Source organism: Eretmochelys imbricata, chromosome 14 (assembly GCF_965152235.1).
Source record: "Eretmochelys imbricata isolate rEreImb1 chromosome 14, rEreImb1.hap1, whole genome shotgun sequence".
Lineage (NCBI taxonomy): Eukaryota > Metazoa > Chordata > Testudines > Cheloniidae > Eretmochelys > Eretmochelys imbricata.
In genome coordinates, this window is record NC_135585.1 from 1,050,003 (window position 1) to 1,073,428 (window position 23,426).

The 23,426-nt window shown below is 65.2% G+C and overlaps 1 protein-coding gene across 1 annotated transcript; it reads right to left on the bottom strand.

Annotated features, from left to right (window-relative positions):
* Positions 1–9,047: 9,047 nt before the first annotated feature.
* Positions 9,048–17,800, bottom strand: LOC144274783 (uncharacterized). The gene is made up of 8 exons (XM_077833872.1): positions 17,652–17,800; positions 16,303–16,457; positions 15,510–15,593; positions 13,400–13,488; positions 12,120–12,305; positions 11,531–11,668; positions 11,132–11,324; positions 9,048–10,667 (listed from the first exon to the last, which is right to left on the bottom strand). Exons 1-8 carry the CDS (start codon positions 17,798–17,800, stop codon positions 10,360–10,362), a joined length of 1,302 nt encoding a protein of 433 aa, XP_077689998.1. The 3' UTR covers positions 9,048–10,359.
* Positions 17,801–23,426: the final 5,626 nt, after the last annotated feature.

Consider the following 23,426-nt stretch of genomic DNA (forward strand, 5'->3'; position numbering starts at 1 on the left):
CACCCTGTTTCCTGGCAACTGATGGCCTGGGCCCTTCCCCCCTGCCAGGTGAGAGCTAAAGGGTTGGAGAACAAAGGAATCAGGTGCCCTCCTGGCCCGGGAAAGGGACAAAGCCCAGGGGAGGAGGGGCTGGAGGGAGTTTCAGTTTGGGGCTGGCTGGGACATGGAGTGAAGGGCAGACGTGGTTGTCTGGCTCCTTGCCCCCCAAAATGGACCCAGCTGAGGGGTCCTGTTCTCTGTACCCCCAGCCCCAGGCCCTGGCAGGGGAAGCGGCTCCTCGGGCTCTGCTCTGCCTCCCCGAGCTGCCAGAGGCTGCCGGGCGCTGCAGAGCTCCGGCCCCTGGGGAGAGGGGCGTCAAGGCCACTTTCTGCGTCTCTCCCGCGCCTCCAGGTCCGGCCCCGCCGGTGAACGGCAGGTGCGGGTTCGCGGCCAGCTCACGGCCCGGGGAGAGCAGCCCAGGCCCGATGCGGAGGGATGGGCACACGCTGGGCCCCGCAGTCCAGTGTCAGCCGCTGCAGGGCGCTCTGTGCCGTACGGCGGGGGGCGCCTGGCCGGACCCCGGAGGCTCCCGTGTCCACAGCACTTGCACCTTGCGCGGGGGCCCGTGAACCGGGGCCGAGGGGGTCGCAGCCCGCGGAGCCGAGCCGCGGGGCCCTTTCCCGCGGGGGTTAACAGCCTCCGAGCGGGCATCGGCTTCGGGGGTGCGAAGTGCTGGGCCCCCTGCGCCCAGGGTCCGCGCCCGCCGGTCTGCACGGCCCGGCCCCAGCGCAGCGCCCCCGCCGGGCTGTCAGGCTCCCGGACGCCGGAGGGGGCGCACGGACCCCTGCTCCCCAGAGCGCCCGGGCGCTGCGGCCGGGTGAGGAGCGGCGCGGCTGGTCGGGCGGGGATGGGGCTGGGGCGAGGCGCGCTGCCCGCGGGCGCCCTGTGTCTGGGCGCTGCGCTCAGCGGCACCCTCAGCTTCGGGCTCCTGGCCGCGGCCATCGGGTCGGACTATTGGTACCTGGTGCGGGTGGAACCGGCGCGGGACCCGGAGCCGCTCAGCTCCCACTCTGGGCTCTGGCGGGTCTGCGAAGGTAACGGGCGCCGGGACCCCGCCGTCGGCTCGGGCACCCCCACCCTGCCAGCCCCGGTTCCCCGCCGGGGACCCGCATTTATCGGCGCTCCATCAGCCTCCTCCCGGGCTCCCGCGCCTCCGGGCGTTGAGGCAGCTGCGGGCCGGCGCTGCCGTGAGCTTCCCCAGAAGCAGTGACCCTGAACCCCTCCCCGCCCAGCGTGCGCTCCCGGCACCCCGCGGCGTTCCGCCCCCGGGAGCGCGGGGTGCGCGCTGCGAGCCTGCCTCGGGGCCGGCGCGCCTCGCCCTTCAGTGCCAGCTGGGCGGGGGGCCCTCGGCTTCTTCCCGGCCCCCTTGGCTCCCCGGCCCCGCTGTGAGCAGCTGCTGAGCACATCGGCGGGGAGCTGCCCGCGGCCCCCTCCCTGCGGCGCTCCCGCCTCCCCTGTCCGGCAAGTCCCCTGCCCAGGGGCGCAGAGCGCGGTCCGCTGGGCTCGGGTTCCCATGCGCGCCTGCGGTCCAGGCTGGAGAGACAGACGGGACCGGGGCCCTGCGGGGAGAGGTGAGGAGCTAACCTGGGCGCCTGGTTCTGGAGACCGGCAGGGCGCTGCCAGAGTGAGTACGGAGTGGGAGGGGGCTGAGAGCCACTGTAGCCCTGTATGGGAGAGAGACCACCTCAGCCAGGGGTTCCTGGTGCCAGCGCCTGGGCGGATCGGGCATGTGTGTGCGGGGGGGGGAGCAGCGCTCAGCCGGTCTCCCAGCGTGTCCTGCCCTGAGCCTGGCCCAGGAGACAGCAGCAGCTGGTTTAATTGCTGATAATTGTCTGCGGAAGTCACTGGCCCCCCAGCCTTTCCCGGGCTTTGCTCCCCAGGAGTTCAGGCGCCAGCCTGGGACTGGAGCCCGGATTCTCTGCTCCCACCACAGGCCTCGGTGACCTTGGGCCCATCACTGTGTCCCGCACCTAGCACCACAGCCCTGTCCTGCTGCCCTGTGGTGACGGGAGGGCAGCTAAGGACTTGGCTAGCAGGGCTGAGCAGAGGGCCCCAGGAAGGGAAGTGACCAGCTGCTGCGGCCTCTCCAGCTGTAATGTCCCTGTCCCTCCTGGGGGCATGGAACCTGACAGGGGATGTGGGGAGGGGCTGAGCCCAGGGCAAGATGTCTCCTACCCTGGGCAGCTCCCACTGCTTGCCAGGATTGGGGGGTGGGGGCCGGCAGGAGCAGCCCCCACTGGTGAGGGGGGCTTGTAGAACAGCCCCCAGGAGACAGCGCTTCGCTGTACTCTGGATCAGGGCTGCTGCTGCTGGTTCGCAGACCTTGCGTTGCAATTACTTGTGTCTCATTACGGTCCCCGGAGCAGGCCTGTCACAGGGGCTGCTGCTGACTGGATCCTTTCCCTGTTCCCCAGGGCTCCTGTCAGTTTGCAGGGCGCTGTGCCCCCAGCCAGGCAGGTCAGAGGGCCCCTTCATGCTGCCTTTCATTCCAGTGGGCCACGTGCCAGACCTCCCTGCAGAGCCGAGGGGCATGTTCCTGGGATCTCGTTATTGGGCAGCTGCTTCTCAGGGGGGGCTCAGAGGTTCATTAATGACTGTCCCATGTGGTGTTGCATCCAGTCACTGCTGCTCTGCTGGGTCCTGGTGACTAGAGTTTCTGCTTCTTGATGTGCCACTTTAGTGTGCATGGGAGGCTGGAGCCTGACGCTAAATTCTCCAAACACACCTGCAGGTGCTGGCTTTGCATTGAGCTCTCCTGCAGGAGCCATCCCCGGCAAAAGGGAACTACACTCTCATGCCTTGCCTAGGAGCTGTGCCCTGTCAGGGGAGTATGGCATCCAGGGATTGGCTGCATGAGGTCCCCATCTTCCTGTTAGCTCCTCCTGTGGCCATGCACAGAGCCCTGGCGTGGCCTCAGACAGGGCCTGTGGCTTTGGGACCAGAACTCCAGAACCCAGGCCTGCAGCTGCTCTCAGGGCATGGGGCAGACAGGAGCATCCCTTCCACAGGGAGGGAATTCCGTACCTGCAGTGGGCGAGAGCCCTGCTTCGGGGCAGGAAGAGGAGGTGATGGCATGATTGGCATGTACAGCACTGCCCTGGGGAGTTCCCAGCCCTGCTGGGGCAGAGGTGGCCATGGGGATCCCAGAGAGAACGCCATGGGAGGGGGGTTCCTGCTGTCACAGGGGCAGGAAGGCTCCATAAAGGTTTCTGAGGAGTGGGTGGGTGCATGGAGCTCTCTGCATTTCAGAGGCTCCTCCAGAGAGAAGGGCGGTTGGCTAACACAGAACTAACAGCTGCAGGTCCACCCCCAGCCAGGTGCAGGAGGCCCCAGCTCCCACATCTGTACCCCAGCCCTGAGCTCCCTGCTGAGAGCTCTCACTGAGCTGAGCAATGCCACCCGCATGGGGAGCTCTCTACTCACTAGTGAAATTGTCCCCTTAGCCCCAACGCCCATCCCTGGCTTGGCCCCCAGCAGATCCCCATGGATGTTGGGGTCCCTGCCCTGGGGGCTGTAAATCCTCCATAGAGCTTCTCTCCTCACCACCTCCCCCACACCCTGCTTTCCAGAGTCATAGATTCGAGGCAGATGAAACCGTTAGGATGGTCTCATCTGGCCTCCTGTATAACACAGGCCAGAGGACCCCCGTTATGTCCCGGCTGGGGGCTGGTTTATTTTCTCCTCTCCTTTCCAGGCAGGAATGTCTGCATCCCACTGATTGACCCATTTGGGAGCGAGAGCCAAGAGGTGCCCACGTCACTGCAGCATCTTATCTGTGAGTCGCCCTGGCCCCCAGGAGGGAAGTTGTCCCGGGCTTGCTCACGGGGGGGAGGGGGGTGCCCAGTGTGCTGCTCCATGGGGGGGTCTGCTCAGGACACCCACACTCAGGTGTCCCTGTGCTGGGTCCCTGCGTTGGCTGCAGGAAGGGGAGCAGGACGGGGCTGTGCCGGGGCCAGTGCCCAGGGCAAGGCCTGGAACAGTTGAGGCTCATCCCTCCTGGTGGGCACAGCGCAGGGCAGAGACCTGTGTTACGGCCACTTCCGTCTGAGCAGCCTGAAGCCAGGGCGTGTACTGCCTCCGGAGGCCACCTCACTCTGTCCTTGGCAGGCATGCACCGGGCCTTCGTGGTCATGCTGCCACTCAGCCTCATCCTCCTCGTCCTCGGCTGGATCTGTGGCGTTGTCAGTTCCTTGGCACAAAGCCGCCAGCTGCTGCTCTTCACAGGCTCCTACTTGCTGCTGGGAGGTGAGTGCCCGCAGCCGGCATGCGTGGGCAGCGCAGGGGGGCGTGCAGGCCACAGGCTCTCTCGGGGGCTCAGTCCCTGCAGGGAGCAGCCGGGGCCAGGTGCTGCGGCAGCCACTGGGAACGTGCTGTGGAGTCGCTGAGGCTGCGACGGGTTTTCAGCCACCTCCCACTGTCGCACTCGCTGCTCGGGGGGCTCCACCACGGGGTCCTGCCCAGCTCCAAGCCCTGCTGCCCCGTGCTGGCAGGGGCGCAACCCGGGTCCTGGTTTCACTAGCACAGACGAAGCTGAAGGTGCTTGGACAGTACCCTGGATTTTCCCCTGGCGGCCCTGCCAGCTGGTGTGCCTCTGGCCCTGGGTTCTCTCCTTGCTGCTGCTGGGATGTGGGGCTGGGCACAGAATTGCAATGCGGCGGGGAGGAGGGGGGTGATTCCCTGAGCAGAGAGCTACAGACCACTGCCCAATACAGGCCACCATGGAGCCACACTGCCCCGCCACTGACCCAAGGAAATGGCTGCAAAGTGACCCTGAGCTCACCGGGAGCTCAGTTCCCAGCCCATGGGTAACGGGCAGGACCCCTGCAGCCCTGGGTGGGGGAGGGGCTCTGCCAGAGGTGGTGGCATGTTGCTCTTTACCCTGTTGTGGATCAGCAGCACCCTCTTTGCGCTAGGCGCTGTACAAATAGAACCAGAGTCCTGAGCACCGACTGGCTCCTGCTGGGGGGAGTTTAGGTTTTCAGCCTGAGCAGGAGAGAAGCATGTGGGCCCCCTGGTGGGAGGGGATAGCTTGTGGCTCTAGCAGGATTGGCTTAGTAACCCCTCCTGTTCGCACTCATGCCTATCAGGGCTAAGCGACACCGGTGGGGCCAGTGTGGGGCCAGGGCCAGCTGCCGGGTTCTCTGCCAGTAGTTGGGGATGAGCTCTGGGCTGCCCAGTCCTGCCCCCGGCTCTCTCAGGGAGCTGCTGCCCAGCCTCTAAATTAAGCACATTTTTGGACTGTGATTTGAATTGTCCCTTGGACCCATCCTCGCATCTGCGTCATGGCAGGCGAGGGAGGGGCATCTGCTGGCTGAGGGGAAGGTGGGGGTTTGGGGCTGGGACCCCCCTTTCCCTGCTGAGCCTCGCCTGGGGGGACACGCAGAGACAGACCAGTGTGGGCCTCTGGTGCTCTGTTGCCCTGGCACTGGGGGGATGGAGACCGAGGGAGCCTGATGCAGGCGGAGAGCCTGGCACTGCCTGTCTCATCCCCTTGGGGCAGGGCTGGCCTCTTCACCCCCTCACCAGTAGCTGCTCTCTTTGGCCCTGGCCTGGGATGTCTGTGCCTCCCTGCCTGTCCTTGGTCTCTCCCTCACCCCATGTGCCATGCCCAGAGCCCTGTCTCGCTCCAGGCTGGCTGGGGGGCGACTGTCCTGGCCAGGCCTGCTCCCCACTGGCTGCGTTTCAGCACTGCCGGCCGGCTGCGGGGCAGGCAGGATTCTGCACTGGTCCCGGCCCCTCTGTGGCCAAAGGAGAGTGAATAACCGGGAAGCTTTTTGCTTTGAGGGCCGTAACGTGCCAGGTATACAACCCAGGGCCGCGCCGTGAGCGGCGTCAGGCGAGAGTGCTGGGGTCAGGGCTGGGCGCGAGATTGCACGCTTGGTACCAGAGGCATGGTGCTAAGCCACCCTCTGTGGCTGCTCCCAGCCACGTGACCAGCGTGGGGGCAGCTCTCCCTGGGCCTGGCTGCTCTGCGCTCTCTAGGGACTGGACCCCATCAGGACCCCAGTGCAGGGAGCTCTGTAAAGCTGCGGTTCCTCTGCTGGGAAATCTCCCCACCCCCTTCTTTCTTCTCCTTCGGCGGTGCTGTGCCAGGGGCAGCCAGGACTGCTGGCAAGGTGGGGGGGGGCTACTGGGCTGGGGAGCTGCCCCTCTGGGCCACGCCAGAGCCTGGGGTGACTCTCTACTGTAGGTGCAGAGTCTCACTGTAACCCCCGGAAGCCAGATATCTCCCACTTCCCTTTGCTGAGCTCCCTGTCGCTCAACAGATGTGCTTCGTACCAATTCCTGCCTGACCCTGAACCTCAGCTGCGGCCGGGGGTGACCGGGGGTGGGGGTGGGGGGCACCCTGGGGACGGCCAGGGAATCTCTCCCATTTGTTACCAGCTCAGCTGTGACTGATTTGCTGACAAGTGGCCAGAGAGGAGCAACTTAGGTGCCCCTTTGAGCATTATTAGAGATTCGGCCCATGGCCCGGTTCTTTGCCGTGGGAGGCGTGCCAGCTGCATTCCCTCACTGGGCCTTTTGAATCCCACCTCAGCTCTTCCCGGTCCTGGGCTGGTCTCTGGAGCTTGTGATCACAGGGCCAGGCCGTGTGGCTGCCCCAGGCATCCCCACCCCTTGGGTGACTGCACCATGGGAGAGCTCATCACGTGGCATCGAGGGGAGAGGCAAACAGCTACCCAGGCACCATACTCAACGGAGCCAGGCGTTCTGGAGCTGGGCTGTTTGGGCCCCCCCAGCTGTCTCCCAGCTGGAAGGCTCAGTAATTACCCTGTCGCTCACTCTGTCTCGCATCTACACAGGGCAATGACTCCTCTTGTTCGTTCACCAGCACGCGTCTGCCCCCATCGCTGGGGTAGCTGCACCAGTCTGTTACGGGGGGTTGCTCCCCCCGCAGCAGGGCAGGGCTCCCCCCAGTGCAGACAGGAACAGAGGCTCCATCATGCAGTCACCTCGGCTGAGCCCCCAGCTTCGCTGAGCCTGGCTGGCAGCAGCTGCACTGCAAAGCCATGTGCAAGGTGCTGCAGCCTCGCTGGTCCCATGCACCCCTGTGGGGTCCCCAGAACGTCCAGGCACGTATCCCGTGGCTCATTGTGCTGCAGAAAGCTGAGCTGCTCTGGGGTTCCCTCCCAGTGCATTGGGGGAGACCTTCCAGTGCTTCCAGGCGCATGGAGACCCATGCGAAGGGGTCAGAGTGGGGTACCTGCAGCCTCTAGGCAGGCGGCTGGCTGCAATCCTAGGAGGGCTGCAGCGTGTGCCAGGGGGCAGCACTCAGGTCAGGAGGGTCTCAGCCAGCATTTCTCAGATGCAGCCACCAGCAGACTTTTCTGCAGACATGACAGTCTCCTGGGCAGAGATGGGGGCAAGGTGGGGGCAAAGCAGCAGCCACCAGCTGTTGCTCCTGGATGCGCCGCCTTGGTGCTTGCTGGCACTACCAGCAGGGATCAGTGCCCTGCACCACACAGCCTCCCCGGGACCTCTGGGCAGCGCCTCTGGAGACGTGGGGCTGCGTGTGCGGGGTGCCAAAGGAACCTGGAACTCCCAGGCAGCTGGTGAGTTCCCTGTCCACCTTCCTGAGGGTGGCAGGGCTTGGGCTTGGACAATGGTCAGAGTGGCCACCAGGGAGCATTGGGGGCTGCACCGTGAGGCCACCAAAACCATTCCCAGGTGTGCTGGTGCCATGGCACCAGACTGGCCCAATCGCAGCTGTGGTGGACCTGGCCAGGGCCCCAGGCCAGCACCAAGCCCTGCCTTCTCTGCCTCTCGCAGGCCTGCTGACACTGTCGGGGATCAGCGTCTACATCAGCTACTCTGGGGCGGCCTTCGCCGAGACCGTCCGCATGTACAACCAGCAGGACTTTGACCACGTCCGCATCAGCTTTGGCTGGTCCATGGCACTGGCCTGGCTCTCCTTCAGCACTGAGGTGCTGGCCGGCTCCCTCCTCCTCCTCGCTGCCCGGCTCCTCAGCCTGCAGCAAGCCACACGCTCCGTGGCCATCTGAGCCGCAGGGAAACGGGCAGGGACACCCCAGCGCTCCGCCATCTGCAGCTTCTTTGGGACTGACCTTTCTGCCACCCTGTGCCCCACACACCCAGCTGCAGGCCCCCTGCATTGCAGTCCCTGCTGCTGGGAGGGTAGTGGGTAGGGGGCAGAGGCTAAAGCCCCACAGCAGCAGGCCCAGACTGACTCTCCACCCCCTGGTGCTGCTGGCTACAGCCTGGATTCCCTGAGTTCCTGGGGCTGAGCCAGTGACTTGGGGATGGACCTGGCGGCCAGCTCCCCTCGATCCAATGGACCCTGGCTACGATGGAGGCCAGCCTATTAGAGGGGGCCTACACCCTCCCCACACAGAGCCAGGCAGCTGCAGGGAGAATGGTGGAGACAAGGTGAGAGCACAGGGCCGCTGCACCATGCTCAGCCATGGCTCGTGGAAGACCTGGACAGCAGAGCACCAGTCAGAGCAGGGCCAAGCCTGGGGTGAAGGAAGCAGGGCCAAGGGGCAGTCAGCCCCAGCCTGAGGCTCCTCTGCTTGCAGCCTGCCACAGCCCCCTGCTGCCGGGGCTGCCACTGCTTCAGCCGCCCCCCCACTGCCAGAGCATCTGGCCTCCTGTCCTCTGCCCAGCATGTCCCAATAAAAGGTTCCTCTCTGATTCCATAGCTAGCACCTGTCTGTCCCCGGAGCCTCCCACCCCTCGCAGGCCCCAGGCTACCACAACCCCTGGGGGCTGAGAGAACTGGAGGCCCGGCCTCTGCCTGCATGGCCTTGCAGCCACCCCTCTGCCGCAAGGGCTGCTGCAGCACTGCCTTGGCCCCAGGGGCTGGATCTCCCGGCCTGGGAAGGAGCAGGGCTGAGCAGCACCTGGAACCCCTCTCCGTATGCCCCATCCGGCTGCGGCACAGCAGTGCCTCTTGCTGAAGAAACTGAATTTTGGCAGCCACGGTGCAGTGCGCTCCTGACCAGCTGGAGCCCTGCACTAATACAGCCTTAGTAGACAAACCCCTAAGCCAGGCCAGGAGCTTGCTCTTTATTTAGCCACAGGGAAGTAGAGAAGCCTCTCCAAGGCTCCAGGCGCCCCCACATCAACCCACAACTGCAGCCAGCCCCAGGAAAGGGAGCGTTCAACCAGGAAGTGCAGAGACTCCATCGTGGGGTGCCCCAGCCCTGCCCCCTTACACCAGGGCTCTCTCAGCATGGCCCCCGGTGGGCTGCTTCATAGCACGTTCCAGGGGCTCAGTACCCGCATGGAGAATGCCCTGCCCCCCCCGTATCACTGGGACCCAGCTGTGGCAGCACCGCATGGGCAGGGTCAATCCCTCAGGCGGGCCGCTTAGGGCTTGTGGGTCACGACCAACACCTTAAACTCCAGCCAGAGCCCACAGGCAGGCTGCAGATCCGGGGGCATGGGGTCACGTGCGCCCAGGAGGCACAGTGGGATTCAGTGCCTGAAGGAAGCTGCCCAGCTGGCAGCTGAGGGGACTGGCTGTCAGCTCCAGCAACCAACGGGTGCAAACCTGCCGCGCCAGCAAAGGCACTGAGCAAAGCACGCTGCACCAGCGCTTCCAGCCCTGCATCCTCTACAGCAGACTCCAGAGCCTGGAGCCCAGCTGCCAGGCTCCAGGGCGTAGGTCCTCACACGTTCCCTGGGTGTAGCGGGCACCCAGGAATCCTAGAGCTGTTGGTCACGCTGCCCTGTGTGCAGGGCCCATGGCGCACATCCCTATGGGCAGGGATCCGCGGCTCCCAGCCTTGCCCACAGGCCCCTGGGAAGCTGTCACACTAGATTGTGGGATACCTCCAGAGGCACTGTGGGAAGAGGGGCCAAGGCCCTGTTTCAACTGGCAGCAGCACTGCATCCACAGAGGTCTCTGGCAGCGTGGGGAAGGCCTGCTCCTGTGTTTGGAGCAGTGAGCAGCTTCTGGCTGGGCCGGTGAAGTGTAGACAGGTGAGCAGGAGGCTCAGGGGCAGTGCAGCCCGGCATGGCTCAGTCATCGGGCTGGGTAATGCAACCACTAGGGCCATGCCCCGTTTAACTCCCACTGCCATGGCCCTGACTGGCTCCATTCCCCGAGTGGGGCTGGCCCAGACAGGCAAGCCCCGACTCCGCTGCACTGTGGCTGGAGCCGGCCATGTGGGCCAAGTAGCTGTGGTTCCCATGTGGGTGGCCAGCCAGTGGCATCCTGCTGGGCAGAAGGCGCTGGGCAGGCTGGGCCCCCAGCTCACGCTGGGATGTTCGATCCTTGCTTGGCAGCCCTGGGCTCCGAAGGGCAGAGGCGGGGACAGTCTCCTGTCTGGCCTGGGTGCACCCCTCCTGCCCGCTCTAGGGTGCAGCACCTCGCTCCCGCCTGCACTGCTCGGCCACAAATTTCAGCTTGTTGGCTGCCAGCTGGGTGTCCTGTGCGGAGACGTCACAGTGCCAGACGGCCCGCAGGGAGCGCGCGGCCCATGGGAACAGCCGCACGCTGACAGCACGCCCTGTCTCAGCCACCTCCTCCTCGCTCACTGCCTGCATGCGCTCACACAGCTCCTCAGGGGACAGCCAGGGCACAGCCACCGTCACCAGCACCATGTTGGTCTCCACGGCTGAGGGGTTGACGGAGCAGATGGGCGAGCCAAGCTCCCAGACGCCTGGGGGTGAAGGACACATGCTGTTAGGCTGTGTCCCCCAGGCTTGCCCCCCATGGCGCAGAGGGATTCTGCAGGCCCTGGGGTAAAACAGTGAGGGGCCCATCCCTCCTCTGCTCACAGGAGATGGGGCCAGGGGAGCTGCAGGGAAGGCACCAGGTTCCCCTTTTGACCCTCCTGGGAGCCCCTAGCTGGATCCCTTACCCTCCCAGGGCAGGCAAACCCCACAGCCTTTCTGTGCCCAAGCTGAGCTCCCAGGCCTGAGCCAGGCACATGCTGAGGGACAAAGAGGAGGATGGGGCCAGGACACCAGGGTTATCCCTGACTGAACTGGGCCAACCTCAGCTTCCCCGAGCCAGGGGCAATGTGTCCTGGGCTCCTGCCCAGCAGGGTCCAGCCTATCCCCTCCCCCACCCATAGGCACAAAGCCCTTGGCCTCGCTTCTGGAGCAGGGCACCTGCCGGCACCTTGGGCGAAGCTGCGGGCGTTGCCGTGGTCTCTCTGCAGCGTCTCCTCCATGCGCTCCAGCCCTACGCGGGCAGCTGCCGCCAGCACCCCTGCCTGGCGCATCCCTCCACCAAGCAGCTTCCGCATGCGCCAGGCCTCTGCCACGAACTCTCTGCAACCAGCAACCAGGGCTCCGGCCGGGGCACCCAGCCCCTGCACTGCCAAGAGAGGAAGTCAGAGCTGGCCCCCAAGGGAACCACCCCATGCCCCAAAGGGGCCTCCCACCCTGACTCCTGGGTATCTGCTGCCTGTCCCAGAGTGGGCTCCCCCTGGAGCTGTCTCATGCCCCTCCCAGCTGGCCCTGGGGACCTGCTCCGTGATGCGTCATCTTCCCTGCACCCCCCCGTCTCCGGACACACCTTGGAGAAGCAGAGGGAGACGGAGTCGCAGTGCTGGGTGATCTGAGCCGGGGCGACGCCTTGGGCCACAGCTGCATTCATCAGCCGTGCCCCGTCCATGTGGATGTGCAGCCTGTAGCGGTCAGCAAGCAGGCGCACCTGGAGAGGAGAACGTGGTGAGGCAGGGGCCAGTGGAAGCAGCTGGATGCGGAGCCCCAGAGAGCTGCCAGAGGCTGGACTCAGGGCCCACGGCAAGGCTGTGGCTTTGTGTAGCCTGCTGCCCCACCCTGCCCTCGACACCCAGCCCAGCCACTCAGTCTCAGATAAGACCCTGCCTTTGGGGCCGAGCACACGTGGGTGGCTGCATCCCCCAGCCAGCGCACCCCTGTGATACAGGGCACAGAGGGCAGTTGGCCCAGCTGCTCCGAGTTAGCAGGCGGGGCAGGAGTTGGCTCTTGAACCACCAGACCAGGAGCCCCAGACGGCGCCTTGGGGCTGAGGCCAGGGCCAGTGGTGCCGCCCCACAGGCAGCTTCTCATGCCAGCTCCAGGAGCCAGGCAGCGGGACGGGCTGCGCTGAGAACAGCGCACTCGTGGACTGCGAGACGCACCTCCCTGAGGTAGGCAAGGGGGAGCACCCGGCCCCCTGCAGAGTTGTGGGTGTTCTCCAGGCAGATGAGCACTGAGCGAGGGTGGTACCGGCTGCCATAACCCGCACGGACTGTCGACTCCAGCTCGTCGAGGTCCAAGGTGCCATCTGGCAGATCCTGCAGCACCTGGGAATGGACCCCAGCTACCTATGCCCGGGACAGCATGGTGAGTGTGGGCAGGCCCGAGGGCACCCAAAGCCACGCTCTGTCCCAGCGAGCCATGTTCACCAGAGTGGGAAAGAAACATCTGACCATGGCTCACTTCCACATATAACTCCAAGGTGTCCCCGCCCCACCCCTGCTCCAAACCTATCCTACCCCCCCTACATCTCCATCCCACACCTCCCCGATCTCTCCCAGCCCAGGGTGTTCCCGGGACTCCTGTGCTCAGCCCTTGCACCCTGATGCTACCCGCAGTGTGGCCTTCTGCCATGGCCTGCGGCTGCTGAGCACATCACCCGAGTGAGGGGTTGAGCCCTGGGTTTGCACAGAACCAGCCCCATGACCGCTCATTTAACAGCAAGCCAAGAAAAGCCGGAGCCTTGGTAGAGGCCTGAAGCACCATAGGCTGAGGGGGTGGGGCAGGGGACAGCCAGGCACCCCGGGGCGGAGGAACACAGAGCTCCTCGGGCAAAGCCTGGCAGGGCATTCTTTCCCCCACGGTTGCTGCTGCGAGTGGCCACAGGGGGGCAGCAGCTGGCCAGGATTCACAGTCCTGCTGTGACCTGCCTGAGAACTTGGCCCAGTGCTGCCCCCTGTGGCCCCGTCCCACACCCCCTCCACTAGAGACACCTGCCCCCCTCCATGTTAGAGCGATGGGGCAGGGGCAAAGCCTCTGGCCCCACGCCAGGCCATCCGCGCACATGCAGACCCTGGGACAGCAGCCACATGGGGATTTGTTTCTGAGATTCAGGCCCTGCTGGGGTTCTGACCCCGCTCTGCTCCCCTGCTCACGACAGACACAGTGTGTGTGCACGGCCCCGCCCAGGCAGTGAGTGTACAAGACTCTCCCCAGCTGGGACCATGCAGAGGTGGGGGATGCTCCTCGTGCATCCCTTGGCCCTTCCCTCCATGCCGGGAGGGTTTGGGGCAGCGCTCCCCACCCGGGAATCCCAAACGGGATCAGAATCTGACCCACCCATTCCAGACCATCCAAAGCTGCCCTGAGGCGACAGGGCAGCGCCCTGCGGTTTCCTTAGCCAGGGGAGGGTGCCCAAGCCAGGCCCAAGTGCACCGCATACCTGAGCAACCCCTCCCTGTTCGAAGACGTGCAGATGGGCCTCCCTCCCGACGAGCAGCTGAGCCCCCCTTCGCTGGCAATGGCACATCACTGGGACAAGAGAGGGCAGTGAAGGGGGACAGGAGGGGGATGGGTGGGGCCTTGGTAGACAGACTGGGGGGAGCACGTCAGGAGCAGTTCCACGGGGCCGAGCCGTGTGGGGCACAAAGCAGCAGGGCTCTGGCCCCATAGACAGGTAGATTGTGGGCCCAGCAGGGGCTGCTTTGGCATTCCCCTTCACCAAGATGTGCCGTGTGCCTCCCTGTCTCCTGGGGAGCAGCTGCCACAAAAGCCAGCTGCTGACTGAGCCCCTGGGGCCAGGGACTGGCCACCCCATCGCTCAACCACAGGGGCACTTGAAACAGTCCCGGCTGCCCCTGAACAACTGGTGCTTGCCTTGTCCGCCACAGCAGCCCCTGCTGCAACTGGCTGGGGTGGGATTAGCTGGCAGCTTCCCCCCACCCCCCCCGTCAGTGCTCCTGCCCTGCCCCCCACAGCACCCCGTGCTGGGACAGGCTGGGGTGGGATTAGCTGTGAACTTCCTCGCCACCGTCAGTGCTCCTGCCCTGCCCCCCACAACACTCCCTGCTGGGACAGGCTGAGGCGGGAGTAGCTGGGGGCTCCCCCCACAGTCAGCACTCCAGCCCTGCCTCCCACAGCACCCCCTGCTGCGGAGGGATTAGCCGTGAACCCCCCCCACCATCAGTGCTCCTGCCCAGCTCCCCACAGCACCCCCTGCTGGGACGGGATTAGCTGGGGGCTCCCCCCCACCCGGTCAGAGCTCCTGCCCTGCCCCCCACAGCACCCCCTGCTGGGACAGGCTGGGGCGGGAGTAGCTGGGGGCTCCCGCCACAGTCAGCACTCCCTGTTCCCCACGGCACCCCCTGCTGGGACAGGCTGGGGTGGGAGTAGCTGGGGGCTCCCCCCACAGTCAGCGCTCCCTGTTCCCCACAGCACCCCCTGCTGGGACAGGCTGGGGTGGGAGTCGCTGGGGGCTCCCCCCCACCATCAGTGCTCCTGCCCTGCCCTGCCCCCCACAGCACCCCCTGCTGGGACAGGCTGGGGCGGGAGTAGCTGGGGGCTCCCCCCACAGTCAGCTCTCCCTGTTCCCCACAGCACCCCCTGCTGGGACAGGCTGGGCTGGGATTAGCAGGGGGCTCCCCCCACAGTCAGCGCTCCCTGTTCCCCACGGCACCCCCTGCTGGGAGAGGCTGGGGCGGGAGTAGCTGGGGGCTCCCCCCACAGTCAGCGCTCCCTGTTCCCCACGGCACCCCCTGCTGGGACAGGCTGGGGTGGGAGTAGCTGGGGGCTCCCCCCACAGTCAGCGCTCCCTGTTCCCCACAGCACCCCCTGCTGGGACAGGCTGGGGTGGGAGTCGCTGGGGGCTCCCCCCCACCATCAGTGCTCCTGCCCTGCCCTGCCCCCCACAGCACCCCCTGCTGGGACAGGCTGGGGCGGGAGTAGCTGGGGGCTCCCCCCACAGTCAGCTCTCCCTGTTCCCCACAGCACCCCCTGCTGGGACAGGCTGGGCTGGGATTAGCAGGGGGCTCCCCCCACAGTCAGCGCTCCCTGTTCCCCACGGCACCCCCTGCTGGGAGAGGCTGGGGCGGGAGTAGCTGGGGGCTCCCCCCACAGTCAGCGCTCCCTGTTCCCCACGGCACCCCCTGCTGGGACAGGCTGGGGTGGGAGTAGCTGGGGGCTCCCCCCACAGTCAGCGCTCCCTGTTCCCCACAGCACCCCCTGCTGGGACAGGCTGGGGTGGGAGTCGCTGGGGGCTCCCCCCCACCATCAGTGCTCCTGCCCTGCCCTGCCCCCCACAGCACCCCCTGCTGGGACAGGCTGGGGCGGGAGTAGCTGGGGGCTCCCCCCACAGTCAGCGCTCCCTGTTCCCCACGGCACCCCCTGCTGGGAGAGGCTGGGGCTGAAGCTTTAATTTGGCAGAGACACTTCCCAGGCCCGCGGCAGCCAAGAGCCACTTCCCGAGCTGCTGCTCAGGGGTGCTCTGGAAGAGCCCGGCAGCTGGCTCGTAGCCAGCCAGCGCTGCCCTGGTCTGCCCGCCCCACGGGACTCACCAGCAATGAGGTTTGCCATGGTCGACGTTGGCACAAACAAAGCCTCCTCCGTTCCTAGGAGCTGGGCGGCCACGTGCTGCAGCTCTGCATGGAAAGGGTCACAGGGGCGCGCGCGGGGGGGTCACTAGCACTTGGGGCGCATGCGAACAAGAGAACGTGCCAGCAATGTGCCCCTCACGGCAGCAACCAGTGGGGCAGCTCACAGAATCCGTGTGCCCTTTGGGGGTGGGGGTAGCACAGGCACCGAGCAGGGGGTTCCTGTCACCCTGGAGCCCTCCAGCTTGGCCGAGACCCACTGCATTGACCCCTGCTGCCCTGGCAGGTGATTTGCTCGGGGTTCAGTGGGTCCCTGCCCCAGCCCTGGCAGGAGAAGAGAGGGGTTGGGCACTCGTTCTGCTCATGACCAGACGTCGAAAGTGTACCAGGAAGCCCCTGCAGAAGCAGCATCTGCCCACCTGATGTGTGGGGGAGGGGGAGCCCGAGTTCACAGCCCCATGGGATCAGTTCCTGGAAGCGGATGCTCGGCCCCCTTGCCCTACACACCTGCCCTCCCCCGGCCCCTCCTCTCCGTGCGGTTCCGCTCTGGGCTCCCCACAGCTGCTGCCACTGTGTTGTCCTGCTTGTGACCCACCCCGGCTACCTGCAGAGGGGAGGGCTGGCCCCACCCTGGGGCTGGGCACGTCTGTGGGAGCAGGGGTCTGCGGGGGGGCCAGGGCAGCCCACTCTCTGGCTCTGAGTGGGGGTGTCCCAGCCACCGGGGCCCGGTCACCACAGCGCTGCCCCCAGGCCTCACCATTGACCGTCGGGTCCTCCCCATAGTCGTCATCCCCCACCTCGGCCTGGGCCATGGCCTGTCTCATCTCCGCGCTGGGCCGGGTCACTGTGTCGCTGCGCAGATCCACCACATGGGGCTGGGCCCCCCAGCTGCGCAGGGCCGGCGGCGAGGGGCTGGGGTGGGAGAGCACAATCAGCTTGGAGAAGAACGGGCAGGCTAGGCAAGGTCTGTGATGGCCTGGCTGGGCCAGCCCCCCCCGGCCTCTCCCCTGCACCCCCAGGCCTCTCCCCCTGTCCTCCCCTGCCCTCTCCACCACAGCACTCCTCTCCCCCTGTCCTCCCCTGCCCTCTCCCCCCGCTCCCCTGCCCCTCCCAGGCCTCTCCCCCTCCCGTACTCCTCTCCCCCTGGCCTCCCCTGCCCTCTCCTCCCGGCCTCTCCCCTGCCCCCCCCGGCCTCTCCCCCTGTCCTCCCCTGCCCTCTCCCCCCGCTCCCCTGCCCTCTCCCCTGCCCCTCCCAGGCCTCTCCCCCTGGCCTCCCCTGCCCTCTCCCCCTGGCCTCCCCTGCCCTCTCCTCCCGGCCTCTCCCCTGCCCCTCCCAGGCCTCTCCCCCTGGCCTCCCCTGCCCTCTCCCCCCCCCGTACTCCTCTCCCTCTGGCCTCCCCTGCCCTCTCCCCCCGGCCTCTCGCCCTGGCCTCCCCTGCCCTCTCCCCCCCCCGCACTCCTCCCCTGCTCCCCTGCCCTCTCCCCCCCCCGCACTCCTCTCCCCCCGGCCTCCCCCCCCGCCCTCCCCCCCCCCCGCACTCCTCTCCCCCCGGCCTCCCCTCCTGCTCCCCTGCCCTCTCTCCCTGGCCTCTCCCCCCGGCCTCCTCCCCTGCCCTCTCCCCCCCCCGCACTCCCCCCCTGCTCCCCTGCCCTCTCCCCCCCCCGCACTCCTCTCCCCCTGGCCTCCCCTGCCCTCTCCCCCCGGCCGCTCCCCTGCCCCCCCCAGGCCTCTCCCCCTGGCCTCCCCTGCCCTCTCCCCCCCCCGCACTCCTCCCCTGCTCCCCTGCCCTCTCCCCCCCCCCCGCACTCCTCTCCCCCCGGCCTCCCCTCCTGCTCCCCTGCCCTCTCTCCCTGGCCTCTCCCCCCGGCCTCCTCCCCTGCCCTCTCCCCCCCCGCACTCCTCTCTCCCCGGCCTCCCCCCCTGCCCTCTCCCCCCGCCGCACTCCTCTCCCCCTGGCCTCCCCCAGGCCTCTTCCCCCCCCCGCCTCCCTCCAGCCTCTCCCCCTCCACGCCCTCGCCCCCCACCTCTCCCAAGCCTCTAATGCCCCCCCCGGGTTTCTCCCCCCACTGCGGCCAGGCCGCGCCCGGGCCGTCCCCCCCACGCACCCATCGGCCGCGCTGGGCCGGGCCGGGTCGGGGCCCGCCCCCTTGCAGGGAGGCCCGGTCGCCCCGGTGCGCCGTGGGGCGGGGGGGGGCTTGCAGGGCGAGCGCCCCCCCCGCCCGGCGGCACGACCCACACGAAGCAGCCGCAGCATCGCCCCCCCCCCGCGCCCAGCTGGACTACAGGGCCCAGCATGCCTTGCGGCAGCGGCACCGCCCCGTGCCGGCCGCAGGGCATCCTGGGAACCGCAGTCCCCGCCCGGCCGGGGCTGGAACCCAGAGCCCAGGGGGCGTGGCCGGGGGCGGGGTCTGCCGGGCGCCCCGCCCTCCCGGCTGGCTCTCCTCCCCCTTTGCCCCCCCTCCCCACCTGGGGGCTCCCGCCCCTCCGCTGTGGGGCTGCCCGAGGGGCCCAGGCGCCCCGGTTCGTAGCCCGGGGGGTGGCTCCGGGTGGCAGCCACCAGGCGCAGAGCCTGGGAGCGAGCGGATGTCCATGGTTAGGTGTCGTTGTGGGTCCAAAGCACACTGGCTCCTGAAGAACTGGCCGGGGCCGTGTGGGGCAGCTCTGCCCGCCCCACCCGGGTCGCTGGGCCAGGCCTGGGGGCCGCCGCGGCATGCAGGTGCCTGGGGAGGCAGGTGGCGCCAGCCGGGTGAGGTTTCGAGCAGGCCTGAGGCAGCTCGGCTCTGACCGCAGGCCCCAAATGCAGCCCGTGATGTCCCGGAGCGGTGGCCCCGTCCAGGCAGGGGCCGGGCAGACACGGGGGGAGAGCGGCCTCTGCCCCAAAGAGCTCGCATTCGAAGGCGGCGTGTCGCTGAGCCGCTGCCAGGAGGACGCGTCCCCTGACGCGTTGGGCTGTTAGGGCTGCCGGTGTTTCTTTTGATGCAGGTTTCTCGGAGCAGTGGGGCTGCCTGGCTAATCAAGGGCAGGGATATGAGCTGGGCTAACTCTGATCCCTTGGCAAGCCAATGCCCCTCCTAGGGCAAAGCATGGGTGAGGAGATGCAGGAATCTGCAGCCCAGTTCCAAGTGCAGCATTGGCACGCTTTGTCCATGTGAGGTTTGCCCGTGGCAGGAGTGGGAGGCGGATGAAGTCTGCAAGGGGTGGGGCTTACAAGCGGGTTACTGTCCCCAGGGGACATGTTCTGATGTTACTGACTGCTTGATGCCATTTGCTGACACCTGAAGACAATTACTCTGCAGGAGTCTCTCTGGCCAAGTGTAAGAGTACCTGTGGCAGGGACAGAGGCAGGGTCTGACTCATGTGTCTGGTACCATCACCCTGCTCCATCCCCAGCAGGGAGGGGAACTCCTTCTCTGGCCCCCTTGGCTGCAGACCATCAGCATGGCCCCTGTTCTGCATGTGTGTTTGGTGCCGGGGACCTGGCTAGGGGTGGAGAGGGGAGGGAGTGCTGCCCTATGCCAGTGGCTAAAGAAATCAAGTAAGGGCCCTCATTCCCAGGTGCCCTCCCTGCTATCCTGTCCTGACCCCAGTGAACCCATCCCTGTCTCTGGGAAGCTCCCTCTGCCCCTGCCGGCTGAAGTCCCAGTTGTGCTCTCACATCCTCCTGATCCTGGCCCCACTATGGCAATGGCAGGGCTGCTGCAGGAAGGGAATGACCAAGGGGACACTCAGGCTAAACATGGCTGGTTTGTGCTGTTCTCCTCCCCAGCACTCTCACAGTCACCTTGGTGCTCTGAATCTGCAGCTCCCTCAGGCTCCATTGCCCCAGCCCCTGGTCCCTTTCTGGGGGTGACTCCTCCACCGGGTGTTTGCCGGCTCCAGAAGAGATCCCTGGGTCAGAGCGGGCATGTTCCTCACATACTGTGGGTCGGCACTCTTCTCCAGGGAGATGGGCAGTTTGAATCCAACCTTTGTGCCTTTTCTGTGCACACACAGAAACTTATTTATTTAATTGTAATTTTTCTTGTCACGCTGCTACAGCTGCTAACAGGAAACCAAAGCAGTGACCTTTGCTGCTGGGAATCCGAGCCCAGCCTGGCAGTTACAGCCCTCTGCACTGGAGTCTAATGCTCAATACGTCTGACGCACAGGTGGGTAAACGGGTTGTATGGAGATCGATATAAAATCTCCTCCCCCTTTGTTCCGAGGCTCTACAGAACTCTTGGTCCCCTGACAAAACCAACAAGCTGCACACACAAAAGTCGCTGTGTGCATGCCTCAGAAAGGCCGTGTCCTGCTCCACCATGAGCCTTTTCCGCTCTGTTCCAATCCCACTCCCAGCCTTGCCAGGAGAATGGCTCTGTGTGGCCTGTGTGCTGACGGGTGTCCAGGCACACACTCATGCACATGCTTTACAGGTCCACACTGGGAGGAAGGCCATTTCTCAGGACAGGTTCCGAGGCCCCGGTGAAATCCCCCAACTGACTCCTCTTGCTTGGGCTGTGGCAGGGAGAGAGGGGCTGTGCCATCCCCAGGGCAGCAGAGGGGGAGTGCCTACAGTGAGTGAAGACTTTGGCTGGCTGTGTCGGTGAGGAACGCTGGGACTTCAGCTGTTCTGTGCATGGGGTCTCCCTCCTTGGCCCCCCAGGGCCGAAGGGGGAGGCAGTGCCCAGATGGGAACTGGAGGGACTCAGACTAAACATTGCTTATATGATGGGCAGGAGAAGCTGGGCCCGCCAAGGGGCTCTGTGATTGTTTCCTGGAGCAGTGGACGGCTGTAAGAACCTGCATAGAGCAGAAAGGGCCAGGGGTTGGTCCCTGGGGAGCCCTGTGAGCTGGCTGAGTGCAGCAGCACAGCTGAGAGCCATGCACTCCCTGCAGGTGTCTACTGGGTCACAGTCATGAGGTCTGTAGCAGCCCCCCAGGAGGGGGCAGGTTCAGTGCCAGAACCTGCCTGACATATGGAGAGATGTCCCAGATATGGTTCTGAGCACCAGGATCCAATAAACCCCAGCATGTCTGCTGCGGAAGCCCAGAGCCTGGCCCCTGCCAGGCCCTCTTGGGGTCAGTGGTTCCAGGGAGGAGGGCAGGACGAATGCTATCATAGCCCATGGGGCCATTCCCCAGGTCAGGGCAGCCCTTGGAGCTGGGCCTATACCAGCACTGTCTTCAGAGAAGAGAAAAGAAAAGGAGTACTTGTGGCACCTTAGAGACTAACCAATTTATTTGAGCATAAGCTTTCATGAGCTACAGCTCACTTCATCGGATGCACGCAGTGGAAGTGAGCTGTAGCTCACGAAAGCTTACGCTCAAATAAATGTGTTAGTCTCTAAGGTGCCACAAGTCCTCCTTTTCTTTTTGTGGATACAGACTAACACGGCTGTTACTCTGAAACCTGTCTTCAGAGAGTCACTCCCCAGCCCTGGTACTGGTCAGTCTCCAGCCAGGGAGCAAGCCCAAGAGGGGGTCCACCTCCCCCTCTGTTTGTGCTAACTGGGCCATTCCCGTGAGCAGTATGGGGGGGAGGGGGGAGCATGGTGCATGGCCCCCAGTTTGTCCCCCCTACAGCGCAGACCCCTTCCTCCCGTTAATGGGCTTTCTGCACAAGCACCCTGCTCCCGCACATAGGTGCTGGAGCTAGGGGTGCTGCCGCATCCCTGACTTGAAGTGGTTTCCATCATATCCAGGGTTTACAGTTTGGTTCAATGGCTCTCAGCACCCTCACTATACAAATTGTTCCAGCACCCCTGTGTACAGCTGTACTCACACACCAGCAGAGCCTCCTCTGCAAAGCTGTACCCCCCCTACACAGCCATACACCCCATCTTGCATAAATACACACTGCTGCTACTGTCCAAACCCCTAGCATACCCACCTGCACACTGCACAACCATCTGGACCTTGGTGTAGATACAGACACACCTGTCTGTGTCACCCACACCCATCCTTCCCTTTTTCTCTTCACCCAGCTGCAGTCTGTGCCTTGCAGCCCCATAAAGTGAGTGACTGAGCCATAAACAGACCTTCACAGAGACGTTTTTCACACACAGAGGCCATATGTTAACAGTTTCTCTTTATTTACTGCCTCTATTTCCTCTTTGTTCCAGTAACTTGTCCTCCAACTTCGAGCTGCCTGTGATTAGGCAGAAAGGCCTCTAATCTCTGCGATCTGATTTACCGTCACTGAGAGCAGCCGCTTCCCGTTACTGGTCCTGGACTTGGGAACATGGTCAGCTCTGCCTGCTGGCTCCCCTCTCCTCTCCAAAGCTTCCTTCATCACACACTCTGCCTTCCCTGCAGCTTCCTCTTCCAGTAAGCGCTGGGCAATGACTCAGTTACACAGCAGGTAAGGGGCTAGGCCAGGAAATGCAGAGTGTAGTGACGGGGAAGTGGGGTGACTAGGTCTGGGAGTAGGGTGGGGAGCAATCCAGAGCAAGGAGGCAGGACTGCACACTCCTCACCTGGTTTCCAACAGAGACTGCTCGCTTCTGGGGAACGGCCTGTTGGACTTCGGACGTGACTCAGTGTTCTTGCCATGGTGAAGTTCCAATTAAGCATGGGCGTCACTAGATCAAGGGGCCGTTTTCAGCCTAAGTCACTGCAAAGCCAGCGTAAAGCCGCCCCCACTCCCCTGCAGAACACCCTGGGGTAGGGCCCTCCTCGTCAGATGCAGGAGGCATGGCCTAGAGTGGGCGGGGTGGCTCTAAGCCCTGGCTGTTTTCCATTGTCACAGCACCTCTAAGGGCTGCTGGGGTGCAAAAAAGGGCAGCACTCGAGGCCGAATCAGCCCCAGCAGCCCTAGGGAGGGAAGGCATCGCCCCTCCCTCGCTTGCTGCAGCAGGCTCAGCACCATGGCAGGGATGAATTCAGGCAACCATGACTACAAGAAGCAGGAGACGGCTGCCTCAGCCCTCTTGCTGTGCTGTGAACCTGCCCCGGGCACTGCAGACCCCAGTGCTGGCACCGTGGCGTGTCTCAGCTAGCATGGGCAGGGCACCACTGAGGGAGCACGCAGGGCAGGAGTGCCAGCTGAGGCCAGCGGGGAGCTGGGGGGACAGAGGGAGCTGGCGTTCTGCCAACACTCAGCGCTGCTGGGAATACTCCACACTCCCTGCCCAGATCAGCTGTGTTCGTTTTTGGCAGCCGTGCAGGCAACGACTTTATGGGGGAGGCGGCTCAGGGAGGAGGGCTCAGCCTTGGAGCCCCTGCCCGCATGAGGTAACAGCTGAGGGTGCCAAAGCTCTGAGATCATGCTGGCCGCCAGTGCCCTCTGCTCCCAGGTGCTGGCTTTGCTGGGCTCCTTGTGGGGTCAGGTCTGCTCCGCCAGCTGCACCGATCACCTTCATCGTGGTCAGCACACCACTGCGCTCCGTCCCTCCCTCCGTGCTGGCTCTGGCTAGTCCCCAGCCACATTGCTTTGGCCGGACACAGGAGAGCTTTGCTGTCCCCTTCCCTCTTCAAGAGCTCACCCGCGAGACTCTGTGCTGCAGCCACCTCTCAGTGGGGCCCTCGGAGCTTGGCACAGTCAGGCCTTGAAGCTGCAGCAGAGCCCTCAGTGCTCAGTCTAGGACCCTGCACTCCTAGGGGCAATTTACCTTGCGATGCCTTCTCAGGGGCAGCCGCAGGGAAAGTCCCTCCCAGCAGGGGCTGCAGGGTGACAAGGCAGGGGGCTCGCTAAGGGCTGTGTCTTGTGGCCGCCACCTGACAGCTTTGGCCTCTGCCCGCTTTGCCTCCTGAGGAATGTGTCATTGCTTGGGGGGTGAGGTCCTTCTGTGTGGCTGGCCTCCTGGGGCTAAAATCAGCGGCTTAGCTTTTCCCAAACAGCACGATCCTTATTCTGGCTGGGCAGAGCTGAGCGTCCCTCCCTTCTCACTGGAGCAGAC